General features: G+C 33.2%; 2 protein-coding genes across 5 annotated transcripts in view; one reads left to right on the top strand and one right to left on the bottom strand.

Annotated features, from left to right (window-relative positions):
* The window catches only part of LOC111685959 (protein distal antenna), a 109,182-nt gene extending 102,312 nt beyond the window's left edge, over positions 1–6,870 (top strand). For all 4 annotated transcript variants that reach the window (XM_046949220.1, XM_046949219.1, XM_046949221.1 and 1 more), the window contains one exon: positions 3,520–6,870. In XM_046949220.1, coding sequence (XP_046805176.1) covers positions 3,573–5,663 — 2,091 coding nt within the window. In that variant the 5' untranslated portion in view covers positions 3,520–3,572 and the 3' untranslated portion in view covers positions 5,664–6,870. The remainder of the gene's footprint in view (positions 1–3,519) is intronic.
* The window catches only part of LOC111679124 (coiled-coil domain-containing protein lobo), a 776,294-nt gene that overhangs the window by 651,861 nt on the left and 103,216 nt on the right, over positions 1–21,217 (bottom strand).

Below are 21,217 nucleotides of genomic sequence, written 5' to 3'. Positions count from 1 at the left end.
AGGTGGGTATAGGGTACCCACTTTGTGCGTTACAAACATCAGCACAAACCCAATATACCTTCCCCACTGAAGTGGTGTGTACACATAACATACATACAAATCTAAGCTGTATTATGCATAAATAATTAAAACTGTGTCACCTACCCAAAAACAAATAACACTGTATTAGCAAACCTCAAACTGTATTACAAACCCTTCTCGAAAGCAGCAAATTTATTTAACCGTCTTGTCTATGCCCATGCAATATTACGTACATCAATACCCAACATACCCGGGTATGTCATACAATTTATTTTTATACAAAAAAACCTAACTGTACATTATTAAGAATTTGACTTTGTAAAATTTTGACTTCAAGAAGTTATTACTCTGTGATCGGAAGATAATTGAATAAAAGTTTTAATATATTATTTATAATATAAAATCGATGTTATAACCAGCATAATTTTACTTTACTAAGTCATGTCCACAAATATTTCACATTTAAATTTATGAATAAAGACACATGACTCTGTGTTTAAAACTAAAAAAAAATTTATAATGAAACTTAATTTTTGTCCGATAACTGATATATGTATGTATAATTTGTCTGGTACTAATACGAGGTAAAAATATAAAATCGTATAGAAAACATTAGTCTGAAAGCATGGATGTGCCCTAGAAAACATTTGTTGATCTATTTCAGTTTGTTATGTTTCGCGTATTCGTTGTGAAAGTAAATAGGAGCTGTCAATTCATTCATTCAGAATTTTTAAGTCCTACAAATTATAAGTTACATTTTACTTCTATACAAAGATTTACATAAATGTATGAATATCTACACGTATGTGTAAATGTATAAAACATACAGACATATAGACGGACGAATAGATAGACATACAAACATGATAATAATAAACAATATTAAATTATAACTAACACACTTTCTAAGAACATAAGAAAGCTAAGAATTATCATCAAGTTCATTTTTATTGCATTGTCTCGACCGGCATCCATTGTATACATACATGAATAAATTCATATGTGTGTATTTTTTATTTATTTTCGTTTATTTTATAACGTTTATATGTATAATGTATATGTCTATAACATAGTTTTGGTATCGTATGTCTCCCCATAACCTAAACCTATTAAAAATACATCGAAAATAGAAATAAAAAACTAAAATAGAAACGAAAAAATAAATAAATAAATGTGGAAAAAATTTGTCTTGGAAAGCTCACAGACAGCCGGACAGACTTACAGAGAAAATAAAGAAGACGAGGACAAAAAAATAAAAAAGTTTGAAACACATTTATTCATTTGTGGGATATATTTTTTACATTAAATTGTTACTGCTGCTGTTGACCTTTATTTGCCAGACTCTGTAATAAAAAGAGTGTATGTATGTCTATGTGCGAATCTTTGTGTACGTATGTAGGTCTGCCCTAGTAGAGATGCTGAAAAGATATGGTACCTCATTTCAACCAAACCACCCCCTCCCTCCCAAATTCGTTCATTGAGTGACTAACTAACTGGTAAACGATAAAAATGTAATAATATTATAATGGAAGCGAATACAAACTATGAACAAACATATCATGTACACACAGTCACATTAATATATAAAAACACACATACATTAACACATGTGCATATGGACATACAAAAATCCCGACAGCAAAAAAACAAAGCTATACTTATGTATGGATTTATAACACATTGACTCTAACATAATCACACAAGGATTTGGTACAAACAGACGGACAGAGGAATTGCACCAACTTGCAACAAACATTTGTTGTAATTTTTCTATTTAACAAAAATAAACTACCAACATTCCAGAGACAATAGAGTGAAAGTAAAAGTTATAAAAAAACAGAAAAATATAAAAATCACTTTTTTTAACTTTTTTATAACACAACGATAAAGTTTTTTATGGGTGCACAAAGCTTGTGTGTGAATACACACGTATACATTTACATATACATTTGTGTACATGCTTACTAATACATATGAATAATTAAATAAATATCTATAAACTTATAACTGTGCCAATTGAAATTACATGTGTTAATTGATACGAATTGGAAAAAATTCTCTTAAAAAGTTACATATGATCAATACCCCCACTTAAAAAATGGCTATTATTAAAAATAAAGAAATAAATAATGTTAACTAATTATTACAATAGCTTGAGTAATTGGCCACGAGAAATAAATCATAATATAAGTTTAAGAGAACACAATTTATTAGTTGTTCTCTTAAGACATCAGGTGTACTCTTAAATGTTTATGTGAAAGTTGCAACTTGCATCAGATAATTGTGGCCTCGACCAGAGTTCGTCATGCGCAAAACTTGTTCTTCTACATTGTTACGAACGTTGTGCGTTTATCAAGTCCCCCTTACACATAGTTTATTCAAAATGTTCCCTTTTATACTGAAAGGCGGAGCCAATTGTATTTTCTTATTCACTCTTGCAGCCATGGAATTATCAACATACATACCTAAGTGTGTGCTATGTAGGTTCCTAACATGTACCTGTTTATTGTCTTTAAAGAGGGATGTTTACTGTCAAATGTCCCCAATACACTCTCTTCTCACGCACAAAATTGTCAGGTAAATAAATGATAAATTGCATGCAACTGAATGAGGAGCACGTGACATGTTCGCGATTGTGTGAGCTTGTTGCTTATTCGTCGTGAATTCGCGATGTACTTGTATGCGCGCCGAAATTGTCTTCAGTTGTGATGATTTTAGTGTAACGATGATTTGATGTTGAGCATATAGATGAACGAATCCGGGTGGGTATTGGGGTTAATGAGGGTGAGTGGGAGCAGAAGTGGTGGTAAAAGTTAAAACAAGCGCGCCAATTAGCATGTTAACCATTGTCTTTACTCATTCGCAAAAGTTTCGAACCCTTATTGTGTTGTTATTATGCAAATGAAATGCGGGTTTGACGGGCGTTCCTTGCGTTTATATCCATGTATTTGTTTTAAAAATACATACAGTCTACATATATATATAGTTTATTTACACTGTCTGTCCTCCTTGCGAATCTTTCGCCGTATGTTTGAGTGTAGAAAAGATATTTGTATATAGAACGTAGAGTATTTCGTCAAATCGCGATGAAACATTGAAAGGATATTTAAAAGCGCGTCTTATTTTTATTGGATGCGCGTGTACAAGAATTGTATCATATACATATATACAATGTTATATTAATCAACCCTTATACATGGATACACATATGTACAATGCTTATATACTTATCATATGTATAACTTTGGCGAATAAGAACGCACTGCACTTTTACACAGATTGTAAATACCTGAAATATATCAGATCTAAATAAACTTTTTTTCTACAGCAACATGGTAATGCATTTCGATATGCGTTTGTCTTGTTTCGTCAATTAGCAAGTTTATATATTCATATTTGGACTTACAATACATACATACATATGTATATATAGACATTATATTTTGGTTTTGTAATTGCACTAATTGGTCAACTTTTATTTGTTTTATTTTTTTGTAGAATTCAAACTGTTTGACAACGGTCTGAGGTTGGATATTTCCAGCTACCCTCACATGAACATCCGCATGAGCACGAAGGGCAAGCGTCCTTTAAGGAGCTTGACCCCAAGCGACAAAGTTCATGCTATTCAACGAATACATGATGGCGAGTCAAAGGCTTCAGTGGCACGTGATATTGGGGTGCCTGAATCGACATTACGTGGCTGGTGTAAAAATGAAGATAAGTTGCGATTTATGTCTCGCCAGGCAGCAGCTGAGAAAATGGGTGGTGAGCCTTTAACAGACAAATTAGATGGTAACACGAATCTGTTAGGTGGACCTCCAGAAAAAAGACAGCGCGTGGACACCTCGATGCCACTGAATTTTTCGAATAAAATTAAATTTGATGAATTAACAACATTCAAGCGAGCTCCACTTACTGGGTTAGATTTCGGGGGTAATAAATCCTTAAATGATATTGGAACTTTCAATGGATTGGCTCCTGATTATGGAGCTTTTAATGGTCCAACAAAGAACAAAGTATTTGGGGCAGATATTTCCCGACCCGTCGATCCCTCTATTGCTGCTATAAGTCCATTGTCAAGCCTTTCACATCTTTCAGGGCTCACGGGACTTTCTCAATCCCCCCTAGCCATAAGTTTTAATGAGCTCACATCAAACTTAAACTTATTGGCACAACTTAACCCGGGTTTGGCCGCCATGTCTGGTCTTAATGGCTTAGCAAATACTGGTAATAACTTACGGGTAAATAACATGAAACCAAAACCACAAATACAAAGCCCTCGCAGTGAGACTACGGAAAGACAAACGGGTCTTACAGTAAAGAATTGGGCGAAACAAAAACCATCGACACCAACATCCAGCGATTCTCCAGCATTTGGTATTAATTTAAGCCAAAGTGATACTACAAAAAGTCAATTGAAAAATTCAGGTACTACTCTTATGCCTCCACAATTGGGTGGAAATTTGCCTCCCCTACCAACATTGCCCGAAGATCCATTGCTATATTGGCTAAAATCGCAACAGGCCATGCTAGGTTTAAATAATATTTACCCACCACCCCCACCTATCGGTGCAACAAGCCCTCCAATTCGATCATCAACTCCTCAGCAACAAAGTTTGCACGCTAGTACACCTCCTATAATTCCCACACCGTTAACTCCATCTTCAACACCATCTGGTAGCCTGGATGACAAAAACTCTGCATGGTTCAATTGGTGTAAAGCGTTTGGAGCAAGTCTTAACTCTTTGGCTCCTGCTGCCGCTGCAGTAGCTCTACATGGTAATCCATTGCATCAGCCACCAACTTCTGTTAATGTCGAATCGTCCAACACAGTTGATGGCCAGCTTGTTGGAAAAACTGGATTCGAAAATATTTTATATTCACAACTTACCAAAGACTCAGCTCCTAGTCCTTCGGTACAAAGTTCCTCATCAGTCGAGCAAATACATACCGAAGCATCTAACAATATTGATATGTCAAATAAACCAGAAGACCTCTCCGCTAGAAGCGCTAAAGCCAGAAGTTCACCACTAAGCCCACTACCAACACCAGCGCAAAGTCCTGAACGTAACGTTGACCAAACTGTTTCAAACCACAACAGTCCAGCACCTAGTCCAATACCTGTAGGCTGCGAGGCAGATTTTCAGGAGTCAGAACCAAAACCTGACACAAGAAATAGTGTAGCCGATTGTAGAGACGTTCTCGACAACCTTCTATATAAAATTAACAATAATAATATTGAAAACAATAATTGTCTAGTTTCTTCAGTAGTTAGTGAGTCGGAGGCCAGCTATTCAAGTGATCACAACAATACAGACTGCCCCCAAAACAACAACAATAATTCAAATAAGACAGACGAAGAAGAGCGTGCAAAATACGAAGACGAGGAAGTGGATGCCGATTACATAGAAGCTATTACACATGGCGAGAAATTTTTACAGTGGCTCGAAAACTGCAGTAATCCTCGAGTAACCGCTGTTCAATTAATGCAGCTACGATTTCTTATTTCATCGGTCAAAACAGTTCTCGATCCAAAACCAACCTTAAAGGAATCCACAAGCACATCAAATTTATCTATCGCTATTGAAATAGATGACTCTTCCGAAGAAAGTAATCGCTCAAAGATGCGTCGTCGGAAATAGGAACAACCAAAATTGGCTGCATTTGAGCCAAAACCATGCACCAGTAAAGAAGTTGTTATAATCGATGCCGATGAATATCAATTGGAAAATTCTTTCGCTCCTGCTGTATATCAATCATCAGCTACTTTATTAAATTCCTTATATTTTCCACCCTATGAAATCGTTCGTTCTGACGACTCAGACGACAACAAAAACAGTACCAACAATATTACTGAATACATTAACGACAAAGATATCAACGCTGAAAGTAATAGTTCCATATATTTGGAAAAAGAATCTTATGTCGTCCCAAACACTTTCCATGAATAAATGTGTATAAATATTATTAAAAGAGCTTCTTAAATATCGAATAGAAATTTTAACTAAAGTACACATGAATATAACAAGTAAAACTAAATTAATAATTGTCTTTAACAAAATAAAAATATATATTTTTTGGATTAATGTTTCTACTTTAACATCAAATAAACATTCACATTTTCTTCCAAATTAATCCAATTTATTACAAATTTATTTATAAAACGTTGTAAAGTTCCTTTCCTGTAACAGAGGAACAAGACGCATAGAGATTTATCATTATTGGGCTTATTAGATATGAATTTTATGTTTAAGTGTAATTAAGAACTTCCTGTATATAATACATTCAATGAATATAAATTTAATTTTAGTTCTTTATGATAATTTCAATAAATTTTTATTGAGATTTATAACAAAAATTGATTTACATTATTCCTTATTAATTAACTCTATTAGATAAAACTGTTATATTAAGATAAATTTAAAACAAAACATAAAAACAAAAATCAAATAAAAAATAATAGATAAATGTCTTTTCCTTTCCAAATTATAAAAAAAAAATATTTTTTATTTGATTTCCATTAGAGAATTGAACGCATCCATATCAAAAGTAGACCCAATAAATTTAATTATTCTATAAAATTTTATTTTTATCACTAAAATAACCACATTTCAAAATACAACAATATCAATAAACTACATACGAAAAGCTTACAGTAAACGATATTAACAATAACCAAATAAATAATTACGTACACTTCTATAATCAGTTCAATCAAATAACTAGAGATCAAATTAAAAATAATTAAAAACAATCCAATTCAATACATACGTTTGAATTAAGAAAAATAAATAAAACAATTTTAATGCATATTCAATTAAACAAATTAAAAACTAAATACTCTGCGTATTTATTTCTACTGTATCGAAGGTATGTAAAGAATGTTTTCATAAAAATTTATATTAAAACTAGTAAAATAATGAAAACAAGTATGAAAGTATAGTCGGGTGAGTCCGACCATATAATAGCCTACACTTGTTACAAAAAAAGGGTGATTTGGTTTTTATAGTAAAGCATTAAATTTGAATTGTACCTTGCCTCAGATATACTTATACCATTTATTATTGAATAAAATTGTGGATATTTAAGTCAAATTTTAAAGTGGGCTTTTTATAGGAGCTGGGGTCAAATGAAGCACTATATTTATAAAGTTCATGAGGGTCATCAAGGCTTATATAGAACTTGGTTTTGTAGCTTTTTGTCAAGATACGAGTATATTAAACATAATAATGATCTTAACATCTGCTTTCTCAAAATTTTGTTGTTGCATTTCTGTGCGTTTTTTTAGGTTACGCACAGACCTTGATTTGACAAGTGCGTTTAAGGAAGAAAAATGCTCATTTAAGGAAGAAGCAATAAACCAGGGATTGCCAAAATTAAAACTGTTAGTGTAAATGTAAACGTAACGTTTAGTGCATAAATTCAAATTTTTATTTAAGATTTGAAGTAATAAAGAACTTCAATTTAAGTGCCATAATATTTGATATGAAATTATGACAATTTTCTTTTCTATTAACAATATATTTATATTATAATTTATGTTTTTAGCAAGTTAAAATTTTTTACAAAAAAAAAATACAAATTGAACTATGAAATGCATTGTCTTTTTAAAACTAGTTATTCATTACTTTCTTTAAATTTTTTGTAACATAAAATGTTTATTAAATAAAATATTGCCAAATGCATTTTTTATCATAAAATACTTTCAATTGACATCTTCATTTTTTTCGTGCTTTAAATAAAACATTTGAAAAAATATCGTACACCTGCTATGCCTGTGCGTTCCCCACGGTCTCGATGACGACTAAACAAGTCGAGAATAGAGGCCTAACCAGGGATGGAAAAAGAGATTTTGTTTCAGTATCAAAAATATTTCAGAGAGTCCTTTTTTGGATCTCAAAGTACTCAGGTTAGGTTGATAGGAGGATGTGTACTACATCAAATCCGAAGAAATGCACCTAGGCCCCAATCGGGCCTGTTGTGCGCTGTTTATCATGAAAAAAAGGAACTGAATGAATTATTTTTCAGTGTTCAGAAACTCAGTTCCTTGAACGTAATTCCTAAGAATCTTCCAATCAGTGTTAGTCAGGAATTTTATTTCCAGAATAATATCACTTCCAAGATACTTGGATCAAACTTCGACGAATGCCTGGCAGTGGCAAAGAAAGTGCTCCAGAGTTTCACTGTCCTCTCCACATGCTCTACATACGTCTGAATCCGAACGTCCATATTTGCAAAAATGTGCTGAGTTTGTCCACTCAGAATACGTACTATCATACTAACTTCAGACTTGCTCATTTTGAGGAGATTTTTCGTCTTGCTCTCATCAGAGTCCCCCGTAGGATTTTCGTGGTTCTACCCACTTTTTCATTATTCCAAGAGGTCTTATGGGATTCTCTCACCCATATTTTTAGTTTAGCTTTTGTTGCGTCGAATGGTTTTGCGTTCGTCAGTTTAACTGCCTTGAGCTCCCTTCCCTTTAAAGCTATTACATTCGCTCTTTCGTTACCGACTACTCCCGAGTGGGCTGGTACCCATATGATGTTATAAAGTTATAAGCCTCGAAAAGGGACAAAAATTGCGATTTCTCAAAACTCAGGACATAATATCTCAGATTCCAGATGTGATGGAAAAAATATGAAGTAAATTTCGAACTCAGCGAATAATCCTATAGAAGCGTCTAACATAGTCACAGGGTTTCAACTATTTTAACATTTTGTCTGATAATATTGAAGAGAAACAGCTACTAAAGTTATAAAGTACTTTAGTAGCTGTTTCCTACATCTTTTACTTGATGCATTTTCGAGAATAAGTGCCAAAAAAATTTAAAAAGTATTTTAAATTTTAAAGAAACTTTTATCCCCATGTTCTAATTCTCTTGTTATTTCAAAACGATTTATTGAAAGTTCCCATACAAAAAAAGAGATTTTATACAAGAAGGCTCAAAGGGGAGTATGGTAAGATATGGACCTATCTTTATAAATGTTGGTGAAGGAATTCACGTCTACTTTCTGAAGGGAGTTTGTGTGAGGGCTAGGGTCAAATCAGGCCCGATCATCATGAAAATCGGTAATGCCATCAAATGTTCTATAAAAGTAAGTTTTGCCGACTTTTGTTGACATAATAGAACATTTAATGTAATTATTGGGGTAGGGCGAAATTATGGACCGATTTATCCAATAGACTTCGTCCTTGGTCCAAAACAGAGTGTGTGCCAAATTTCATCAAATTGTATTGAAAATTGCGACCTGTACCTTGCCCACAAGCTTCACATGGACAGCCAGCCAGGCGGACGAATCGGCTTAGAAAACGATTCTAAGCCGATTAGTATACTTTAAGGTAGGTATAGGACGAATATTTTTGTATGTTAACACATCAGCACAAACCCACTAAAGTTGTGTAGGGTATAAAAAGAAGAAATAAAAAAATTTTTATCAAGTCGCTTTTATAACATAAAAGTGTGTATAATTGCAATAATTTCCAGTTTCTCTATTGTTATGGCAAAATTGGAAATTTATTATTTCCGATCGGGGTCGCTTTATATTCACTCAGATTATATCAAATTTGAGTGTTTTAAACTTTAATGTATGGATATTATAGTTAGACTTTAAGAATGTATGTGTTGGAAGTCAGCACAATTGTGCTATGACTCTGCCAACAATTTCTATCCAAATTGTAACCATAATGTTACAGCTTAAAGTTTAAAACAATCTAATTTGATATAATCTGAGTGAATGAAAAGTGTCCCCGTTCGGAAGAAACTGTTCCGCCTGTTTAATGCTTACTTGATGTGTCAATTTCGGTTCAGTTTCAAGTCACTTTTTATAACATAAAAGTGCGTAAAAGTAGTAAATTTCCAGTTTTGCCATAACAATAGAGAAACTGGAAAGTGTTATGATTTTATAATCTTTTATGTTATAAAAACGACTTCATAATAAATTTCTTATTTCTCCTTTTTTATATTGTTTTACACTCACTAATCTCTCACTGATGCTTATTATATATTAAACTATGTATTTGATATATTAAATTTTAAATTAACACAATTTATTACAAAATCTAAATTTCGCAAAGTATCGCACAACTGATCACAATGAAATAAATATATTTACTGAAATGTGCAAACACTTTTTCTTCTGAATTTTGAGAGCAATAATGATTCTGTATTAAACTATATTCTTACCCCCAATATCACAATGTCTAGTTATTCTTTACCTTATGGTTAAATTGACAGTTTTCATACAAAAAATATTTTAATCGGCAGAATAACTTTCGGTTAAGCGATAAACGGAGGTGGAATTAACTAGGCTTAGTGTATTTAAAAGTGTTCGTTTTTCAAATTTTTATTCTATCTGCTTATTATCATTCAATTTTCCTTTTGGTATATTAAATCGCACTAAAATTTAAGAAAATTATGATAAAAATTAGAAAGTAATGTATTTTGTTTTTGTAAATTTTTTAACTTAGCACTAAAAAACATAAAATTTATCCTTTCCCTGCCAGCAAATTTGAGTTTAATTTTGGATACATGAACTGAATAGTCACTATAAAGGCTCAATTTTATGTTTCTCAGTGCTAAGTTAAAAAATTTACAAAAACAAAATACAGTACTTTCTAATTTTGATCATAATTTTATTAAATTGTAGTGCGTTTTAATATACCAAAGGCAAAATTAAATGATTGTAAGTAGATAGAATAAAAATTTCAAAAACTAACACTTTTTAATACACTAAGTTTAATGCAGAATCATTCTTTCTCTCAAAATTCAGAAGGAAAAGTGTTTGCACATTTTAGTAAATATATTTATTTCATTGTGACCAGTTGTGTGATATATTGTGAAATTTAGATTTTGTAATAAATTGTGTTAATTTAGAATATCATATATCTAAAACATAGTTTAATATAAAATAAGCATCAGTGAGAGATTAGTGATTGCAAAACAGTATAATAAAGGAGAAATATAAAAATGATTATAAAGTCGCTTTTATAACGAAACTGAAACGAAATGGACACATCAAGTAAGCATTAAACAGGCGGAACAGTTTCTTCCGAACGGGGTCACTTTTCATTCACTCAGATTATATCAAATTAGATTGTTTTAAAATTTAAGCTGTAACGTTATGGTTACAATTTCGATAGAAATTGTTGGCAGGGTTATAGCAACTCTTTAGTTCATGTATCCAAAATTAAACTCAAATGTAGGTGTGTTAACGTAGCGTAAACAGAATTTCTTACTCTAACACACGTGCTATGCAATCTCAATATTAAGTTCCTCTAATTAAAACAATGAAATATTGATAAAACAAATAAGAAAATTACTAGTTTTTCTTCTTCCGAATTTATTATTTTTCTTTTTTGTGTTATCTCACTTTCAAATTAGGTTTAATTTTGCATAAATTACATTTATATTCATCTGAACATTTGGGAGGAAATCAAGCGGACATTCATCTGGAGGGGGCTTGGAGCCCTTATATGAATTAATTAGACAAAATTTATTTGTTAGAGAGTCCTCTCAGAAAGTTAGTTTAACGACCATTGCTGGTTAAAAAAGTGTACAGGTACACTTATGAAATTTGATATAAGAATCTTTCTTAAAAACGTAAATTTTCATACCGAATTTCATGCGGAAAGGCATAACAATGAAATTCTACATAAATAATTCTCATGCTATCGTAAATCTCTTAACCAAATTTTATAAGGATTGGTCCAGAATTGACTCTCTTCCCCATATAAGGTCCCCTTCACAAAATGTCTTTCAAGCTAGTAACTGGCTCAGAAATGCCAGTGCAACGATGAAATTCGATATAAACAAATTTTGTAAGAGCCAAAATCTACCAAAATTTTGTGAGGACCGGTTCATAATAGATCCTGACTCCCATAAAAGGTCTTCTCCAGAAAATTACTTTATAAAATATGTTACAGCGAAGTTCCACATAAACAAATTTTGTATGATCAAAAATCTATACCAACTTTTGTGGGAATCGGTAATAATAATAATAATAATTGACCCAACCCCTTTAGAAATTTAATTCGATAATACCAAGAGCATCGATTCATAAATTCAAAGTTTTTTTATAAGGAAGCAATTGTTTTAAGCAATGAGTTGATGGTGGTCGAATATAACAGTCTTACTTGTAATTATTTTTTAGAGTCCGACCGAACTCATAATTTCGTTCGGTACCGAACAGCGAACCCGAACTTCGGTAAATTTGAAAGATCGGCCGAACCCGAACTTTGTTCGGTTTTCAAGGTTCGGTAACACCGAACTTTTTTCTTAAATGAAAAACGAATTTATGATTAAAAAGTAATAAATTTATAACATTTCAAACCAAAATATGAACATCTGAAAGATTTTTTTAAAAATGGTCTTTAATTAGCAATGGGCCAATTATCAACTAATTCCGAATACCAGAGAGTGTTAAATTTCTAATAACACACTATTTTTATTAAATGCATATATCTTAATATCTTTATTATTGGTTTTTTAAACGATTCATTGACAATGATATAATTCTCTGTAAGAGCACGTGTGATACCAGAGAAAAACATGGCTGTGGTTAAAATTACGATTGTAGTATAATCATATTATCGTTATTGTAACAATTTTAAAATATTATATTACGATTAAATACCGTCAAAATATTGTATCATGATAGTTTTGTATTTATCATAGTATTGTTATACACTATCATATTATGATCCAAAGTGATCAAAATTTCGTTTTAAATGTGTATCGAAATCAAAGTAAATTTTATCGAATCAGTAAAATTACAGTTTCTAAAAAAATAAAAAATATATATTATAAAGATAATATACTTACAATTCTTAACACAGCTCGCAAATTTCAATTTGCCGATTTATATGAAATTTTAGTTCATAAAAAAATGTAAGTATAATTTCATAAAAATACTAGTATTTTTAAGCCTGTTATGAACGTTAGTCATTTTCTAAAGCGAACCTTATATGGAGGCCATGTCGAAATGTAAACCGTTTTTGATTATTTTCAATACCAATCAATCTGCAACAATAGTTTAGAATAAGGACAATAGTTAAGAATAAGGACCTAGAAAATTTCAATTTTACAAATGAGATCAAAGATTTATAGTCTAGATAATTCAAATTAAATGTTTCACTTCTCTTAGCTTTTTAATCACTTTCTGGTTAATTGTTTTTCAAATCAGCCGAAAAGTAACTGTTAATTTTTTCAGATGAAAAGGCGTTTTGTACCTATGAAATCGGAAATTTATTGTACAGCCAGGATGTACGATAACTTCTGTAAACAAATTTTCAGAATTTTTAAAACTTTTTGATGTAAAAATATGATAAACATTTTATAAAAAGTTCGGCGTACGGTGTTCGGTCAAAATTTCGCGAACACCGAACATTGGCCGAACCTCACTTTTTACCGAACTCCGATCCCCTTCCCGAACATTCGGTCGGACACTATTATTTTTATTTATTTTGACAAATAAATGTGGGGTTAACTCTAATAAGTCGAATGTCTTCACAGCAGGTACCCATATGTATGCGTGAAAAGCCAATTTAATGTTAAAAAAACAAGTTTGAATTTAGTCCGACATTGCCGACCATATGATACCCTACACCAGTCAGTATGTTAAAATTGTGGATTTTTACAATACCCTACACCACTATAGTGGGGACGGTATTATGCGTTTGTGCTGAAGTTCGTAACACCCAAAGTATACCAATCTTAAAGTATACCAATCGCCTCAGAATCACTTTCTGAGTCGATTTAGCTATGTCCATCTGTCTTTAGGGTCATAAGTACGTTAAATGTTTTATAATGTCAACAAAAATCAGCAAATATTAGTTTTATAGAACAATAAATGACAATACTAATTTTTATTGTGTTCGGACCTCATTTGACCCTAGCCCCCACACAGACTCCCCTTCAGAAAAAGACTTGCAGGTCAAAATTTACTTATAATTACTTATAAAACGATTAAAATCTACATAAATGACTTTGATGTAGGCGTAAATTCATCTACCAAAATTAACAAGGATAGGCCCATATTTACCCCTTCTCCCCTATGAGCCCTCTTGAGCAAATATTAGTTTTATAGAACAATAAATGACAATACTAATTTTTATTGTGTTCGGACCTCATTTGACCCTAGCCCCCACACAGACTCCCCTTCAGAAAATGACTTGCAGGCAAAAATTTACTTATAATTACTTATTAAACGATTAAAATCTACATAAATGACTTTGATGTAGGCGTAAATTCATCTACCAAAATTAACAAGGATAGGCCCATATTTACCCCTTTTCCCTATGAGCCCTCTTGTAGAAAATCTCTTTTTTGTCAACAATAAGTAAAAATATTCCACAATAAAACAAATTAAATGTTAGTTAGACAACAAAATTTCCAATAATATACAAAAAATTTCAGATCAATATCATTTACAGATCCAAAAATATACGTTTTTTAATTTAAAAATTCAAAAAATTTTAGATTTTTGCCGTTTTTTTGCCAAAAATGTGTCTTAACTCTTTTATTAATAAAATAAAATTTTCTTTAAGAACATATATCAATTTTATAGTTTTCTAAAATGTATCTTTACGCAGAACGCTTTGGCGTAAAAAACTTGTCCTATTTTTTGAAAATGTTGCCACTGCCACTTCCCAATATGACCTATTTTTTATCAAAACTTCAATTTTGAGCGACATGTTCTAAAATCCCAAAGCTGGGATCAGAAAACTGAATATGTTTTTGGAAACCTCAATATGTTTTCTATTTACTCCAAAAGTATTTTCCCAGCCCTGAAAGAAATGTGGACCCTATTGGCAAAAAAGTAAAAAATGCCATTTTTGGGATTTTCATTCTTATTTGAAATGACAAATTTGGCAAGCGTTGAAAATTTCATTGAGTTTTGTTCATAAATAAAGATTTTGTCATATATTACATATTTGTTTAATTTCTGAAACTATGATTTATATCAAAATTTTAATAGGGTCGCAGATAGCTACAACAATTTAATCCATATTTATCCCTTAATATCATTTTTTTAGTTAGATATGGAAATTCTCGACCATTTACAAAAAATTTCAAGCCAATATCTCAATTACATTAAAAATATGTTCATTTAAACCTGTGTCCTTTAATGTCATCTTTTTCATATTTTAGTATTAAGTATGACAGAACATACATTTGGTGTTGGATAAAATATTTGGACAATTTTTAAAAATTATTAAGTTAATTATTTTATTAAAGACTATAACATGGCATATACAATAAAAAAATAACCCCACACAAACCACCTTTCCCGTCCACAGAAATATAAAACACAATTTAATACAGTATCATCAGTTAGTATTATTTTTATTTTTTATTTTTTTATTTCAACTGTTTATCTAAAACATAATACACTTAATTCTTACAACCTACTTATATAGTTAATTCCTAACACTACTTATTTTCTATAAAATAATCTGTCATATCGGTATACATATCCTGAAGGTAATATAAGTCCTTTAAATCTTCCTTGTTTTGAGATGATAGAGTTGAAAGAACAGGATCAGAAGATAGAAGTAAACTATTAAAAATATCTTCATTCTGTGATTGCCTGGAGCATTTTCTTGAGCTGAATAGTTGAACATGCTAAAAATATCGAGCTTTCCTTAATATTTGGTACTTATTTCGACTGAGACCCAGTTAAAACATAAGCGCTATTGCTTCCTCTTCAGTAAAATTTGATTGTGATGTTTGAGTTGGTATACTTTCCACAATGCGCTTAAGTCGTTTTGGTGATGCATTAGGAAGAATAGTTGCAATATGTACGGCATCCATAGGTTGGTTTTCCTTTTTCAGCATTTCATTAAATGTATCAGTAATTTCCTCATTTGAGATTGAAAAATGTTTTTGTGTGACCCTCTTTTTTTTGACCTTGAACATAAGTTTTCGTATGACTTGCAAGGCGCTCCTGTTGATGTGTTGTAAGTTGAGATTTCCGTAGTAGTTTCCATCCAACTACAAAATTTTAATCGAAATTTCTTTTGATTTCCATCCACAGACTTACTTTTTACATCAAAAAGTTTAAAAAAGTTTTCAATTTTTGATATGCCTGTTTTGTCTACTTTTCTACTATATGTAGTTTTTATATAATTTGAAATGTCTTCAATTCTTTCTGGCCCTTTTGAAGATACACTCCATAAAGCGGAACACAACTCTTCGTACTTTAATGAAATCTTCATTGTAGATTTATTAAATATGGTACTTAAAATCTGAGACGTTTACTTTGTTCGTAAAATTTCTTGTATTGATTTTAGATCTATTAGATTGAAACACAGATAATTGATTTTTAGACTAAGTACAATTAACAATTTATTATGCACTAATGATGCGTAGACTAACTGACTGAGACGACTGCAATAAACTGACTGACTGATTATACAAAAAAGGGATATACAAAATACATAATTAACAAGCGAAGAATAATATGATATTTAGAGATTTAATTTAACACTGGACTACAAAAATTATTTTGAACATTCCGCCCGCCTCGTTACCATGGGGAACGAAATAAAATATTAAAAATTTAAGGTTTTAAATATTAAATCAAAAATTAATATTAAATAAAACTATAAATTTATTAGAACATTTTTTAAATGTTGGAGTCTTTTTTAAGATCCCTTTCTTCATCGACTGGAAGTGGACAGATTTTAACCAAAGGACGCTTTAGAGTTGACGATGCAGTCTTCACAGTTACTACTCTGATAAGTCCATCAGGGCCTGGTGAACTTCTAAGATGCGACCTAAAGGCCATTTCATAGGAGGATATCTTTCGTCGGCAATAAGAACCAATGACCCCTTTTTTGATCGAATTTTCTTGCTGTTTCCATTTGGACATTGATCTAAATCGCTGTAAATACTCATTGGACCAACGCTTCCAAAAGCTTTCAATCATTTGTTGAATGAGTTGTAAACGAGATAATCTTGAAACAGAAAAATCAAGAACAGATGGCTCTGGTACTGCATTCAGCGCTGATCCAATTAAGAAGTGGGCAGGAGTAATTGCGTTTACATCTGAGGGGTCATCTGAAAGTGCGCACAGAGGTCTTGAATTGAGGACCGCCTCGATCTGCGCTAAAAGGGTAGTTAGCTCTTCATAGGTTAACGCAGTGTCACCAATAATTCTTCGAAGATGAAATTTAACAGACTTGACACTGGCCTCCCATTTTCCACCAAAATGTGGCGCGGATGGGGGATTGAACTTCCACTGAGTGCCGTCATTAGCCAAAATTGTTGACAATTTTGAGTACTCCTTTGAACACTGAGTGAAGAGACGCTTAAGTTCTGCATCGGCGCCTATGAAGTTGGTACCACAATCACTAGTTAGCGTGGAGCAAACTCCCCTTCGAGAGACGAATCTTTTAAAAGCCGCAAGAAAGCCATCAACTGAATAGTCCGAAGCGACTTCAAGGTGTACGGCAGATGTTGATAGACACACAAAAAGAGCGATATAGCCTTTGTATTGCTTTGCTCCGCGACCACGCCATGTCTTAATAGACAATGGACCGGCATAATCCACACCCGAGTGAAGAAACGGCCTAGCAGGAATTGTTCGAATTGATGGAAGTTGGCCCATGAGCTGTCGAGCTGTTACTCCTCTAATTTTTGCACAACGTACACATCGATGATTAAATGCTTTAATAGCTGAACGACCACCAAGTATCCAATATGATTGCCACAGATAAACACTCATGACCTGGACACCACCATGCAAAGTCTTTTCGTGCGCCTCTGCTATCAAAAGATTGGTGAACGTTGATTTGGATGGCAAAAGAATGGGGTGTTTAGCATTTGGATCATAAGAGCATTGCGTAACCGCCCGCCAACACGGAGTAGACCATATGCGTCAATAAATGGCGTAAACTTGCTTAGATGATGAGAATTTTGCAACTGCTGACCTGCATGAAGAGCCTTGATTTCTGATGAGAAATAAGAATTTTGTGTTAATTTTATCCAAAACCTACGCTCATGCTCTAGCTCTTTTGGACTCAATGGTTGTTTGATAATAGATTTATTGTAATTTTTTGAGAAAACTCGACGGCAAATAGCAGTTATCCTTATCAAACGAGTTAATTTTGAAAATTTGTTGATTAGGTCCCAGATTGGCTCTTCTTGATGACGACGCACTATGTTTACAGTTCGATGAGATAATCTTTCCTCTAAATTGATATTGCCCAAATTTTATGTCTGCAGATGGCCACGATGATGAATGATTTAAAAGCCATAACGGCCCATGCCACCATAAGGGATGTTCGATAAGCTGCTGAACTGCAATCCCTCGAGATGCACAATCGGCAGGGTTACACTTTCCTGGAATGTGATGCCATTTAGCATGGGGTAAAACATCTTGAATCTTTAAAACACGGTTTGCAACGTAATCTTTCCAACGGGAGGGATGACCTTTAATCCAAGTTAAAGCAACAGAAGAATCTGTCCACAAATGAGTGGAAACATGATTAAGATTTAAAATGGACTTAAAATGAGCTACTCTTTTTGTGAGAATAAGTGCAGCATTGAGCTCTAAACGTGGGATCGTTTGCCTCTTTGTTGGAGCAACTTTTGTTTTCGCTTCAATGAGATGAACAGAAACTGAGTCGAATTCGGTAATAATACGCAAATATATGACAGCTGCCATTGCATGTTCGGAGGCATCCGAGAAACCATGTATTTCAATTCCAAGATTTGTTGGGAAATTCCAACCCATCGAGGGATTGAAATTATTATGACGTTATTTAAATCGTTGATGAATTTTGACCATCTAGCCGCCAAATCTTCATTAACCACTTCATCCCAGTCTGATTTCGATAGCCAAATATCTTGCATTAATATTTTTGCTTGTATTGTTACTGGAGAAATCCAACCAAGGGGGTCAAAGAAGCGTGATATATTTGACAGTATTGAACGTTTCGTAGGTGTGCTGGAAGATGTGGATGAAAATGGCGATGAAAAAACAAAACAATCTTCTTCTGGTTGCCAGCAGATACCCAGTGTAGAAATATATTGGGTTTCTTGAAGTTGAATCACTTGTTTGATTGCACATCGTTCTGGTGAAATGTAGAAAGAACGTTAGAATTATTAGCTGTCCATTTTTGCAAATGAAAACCGCCCGCCATGCAGAGTTTATCCAGTTGAATTACTGCACTTTGAGCTTCTTCTATAGAATCTGCTCCACCAAATGTATCATCTACATAAGTGATATTATTCAAAAATCGACAGCTAAAGGATAGATAGAACCTTCATCTGTTGCAAGTTGTTTTAATACTCGATTTGAAAGATAAGGCGCGGGTCCAAGACCATATGTAACTGTAGTGAGATGATAGGGTACCACGCTTGATGATTGAGATGATGTCCAAAGGATTTGTTGGTATGCCCAGTCACGTGAATCCACCATTACTTGTCTAAACATTTTCTCAATATCGGCTGAAAAAACATACCGATATTGACGCCATCTTGTGATCACATCAGAAAATCTCTAACTGAAGCTTGGGCCCAGTGTGTAAAAATATCGTTTAATGAGAGACCGCTGCTTGTCTTGCATGATCCATTAAATACAACTCTCAGTTTAGTTGTTGTACTAGACTCCCTAAGAACTCCATGATGTGGAAGAAAGTATTCTGTTGTAGGAATTGTAGCCTGAGATGATGGAACCATGTGACCCAAAGATTCATATTCCTTAAGAAAATCTGAGTAGAGTTTAAAAAAACTGAGGATTAGATTCTGATTTCTGATACAACTTTGCAAGCATTCGTTCTGCTTCTTTACGAGAATCGCCAAGAGTATTAGGTGAACTTTTGAACGGCAATCTGACAATATATCTGCCTGATGAGTCTCTCCGGTAGGTGGCTTGAAAGTGGGCCTCACATTCTTTCTCTTCCGGAGACAAAATAGATGATTTGGTTTTTCCTTCTTCTTGCGTCCAAAAACGTTGTAACAACTCATCGAGGTTATGATCTACACGACATTGGAATACTTGAACTGAATGAGACGATTTTGCATTGGATTCCAGATTATGGACGCCGCCAGATAATATCCACCCGAGAGATGTGAGTTGAGCAACAGGAGTATTTATAGTTCCCTTGATAATTTCCCCTTCCAAAAGATAACCATATAAGTCAGCGCCAATTATAAGATCAATTTTACTAGTGACCATAAAATTTGGATCTGCAAGTTGGATATTCTTAAGATACGTGGTATTGTTAAGCTTAACTGTGCACGATGGTAATTGAGTAGTTAGTTTTGTCAAAACGTATGCAGATACGGTACATTGAAAGCTCGATTCAAAATGTGGATACAGCGTGAAATGTACCAAACCTTTGGTCGCACCAGATTGAAGAGCACCGACGCCAATTAAGTTTAAGTTTCCCTTATGTCTTTTTAGATGAAGTTTCTTAACTAATTCTTCACTGATAAGTGTTACCTCAGAACCTTGATCGAGCAGAGCTCGAGCGTTAGAAAAAACTCCATGAGACGATTTTATGCGTACTAAAGCTGTGGCAAGCAAAATATTGGACGTACAGTTCAATGCTGCGGAAGTGGTATGATTACTGACAGCAGTTGGTAGTGGATTGTTTGTGCTCGTTGTGGGATTTTCAGAACTAGATGATTCAGATTGAAACCGATAACCATGTATTGAGGAATGATGACGACCATTGCAGTATCTGCAGCTTTTTGAACTTTTACACTGAGCAACCCGATGAGGACCAAGACAATTGTAACAAAGATTTTTTGAGGAGAGGACATCATGTTTTTGCTGAAGAGTCTTACCATTATAGATATCACAGCTCGAATATAATGATTTGAGCTGCAAAGAGAACAAGAATAATTATTTGTTTGTAAAGGTAATTTATTTGGAACCTCACAGGACGTTTTTGATATGCAGATGTAGATACATGTGTGTGAGCTGCTGATTTTTTGGGAACTTTTGTTAAACCACCCCTAGACTCTACACTTTCTAGGGCTTGAATGCGGCCACTGAGAAAAATTTCCAGTTCAGAAAATGTTGCTGGCTTTTTGGATGAACTACGACATAATTCCCATGCTTCATGTGATGATGCGTCCAAACGTCGCACGACCATGTAGACGATGATGTGATCCCACTGTGCTATTGGTGAACCTAAGGCTTCTAGAGCACCAAGTGATTCTTTGACAGTTGCCAAAAGGTTC

The sequence above is a fragment of the Lucilia cuprina genome, chromosome 4, assembly GCF_022045245.1.
Source record: "Lucilia cuprina isolate Lc7/37 chromosome 4, ASM2204524v1, whole genome shotgun sequence".
In the NCBI taxonomy this organism is placed as follows: domain Eukaryota; kingdom Metazoa; phylum Arthropoda; class Insecta; order Diptera; family Calliphoridae; genus Lucilia; species Lucilia cuprina.
This window is presented reverse-complemented; position numbering and strand designations above follow the sequence as displayed.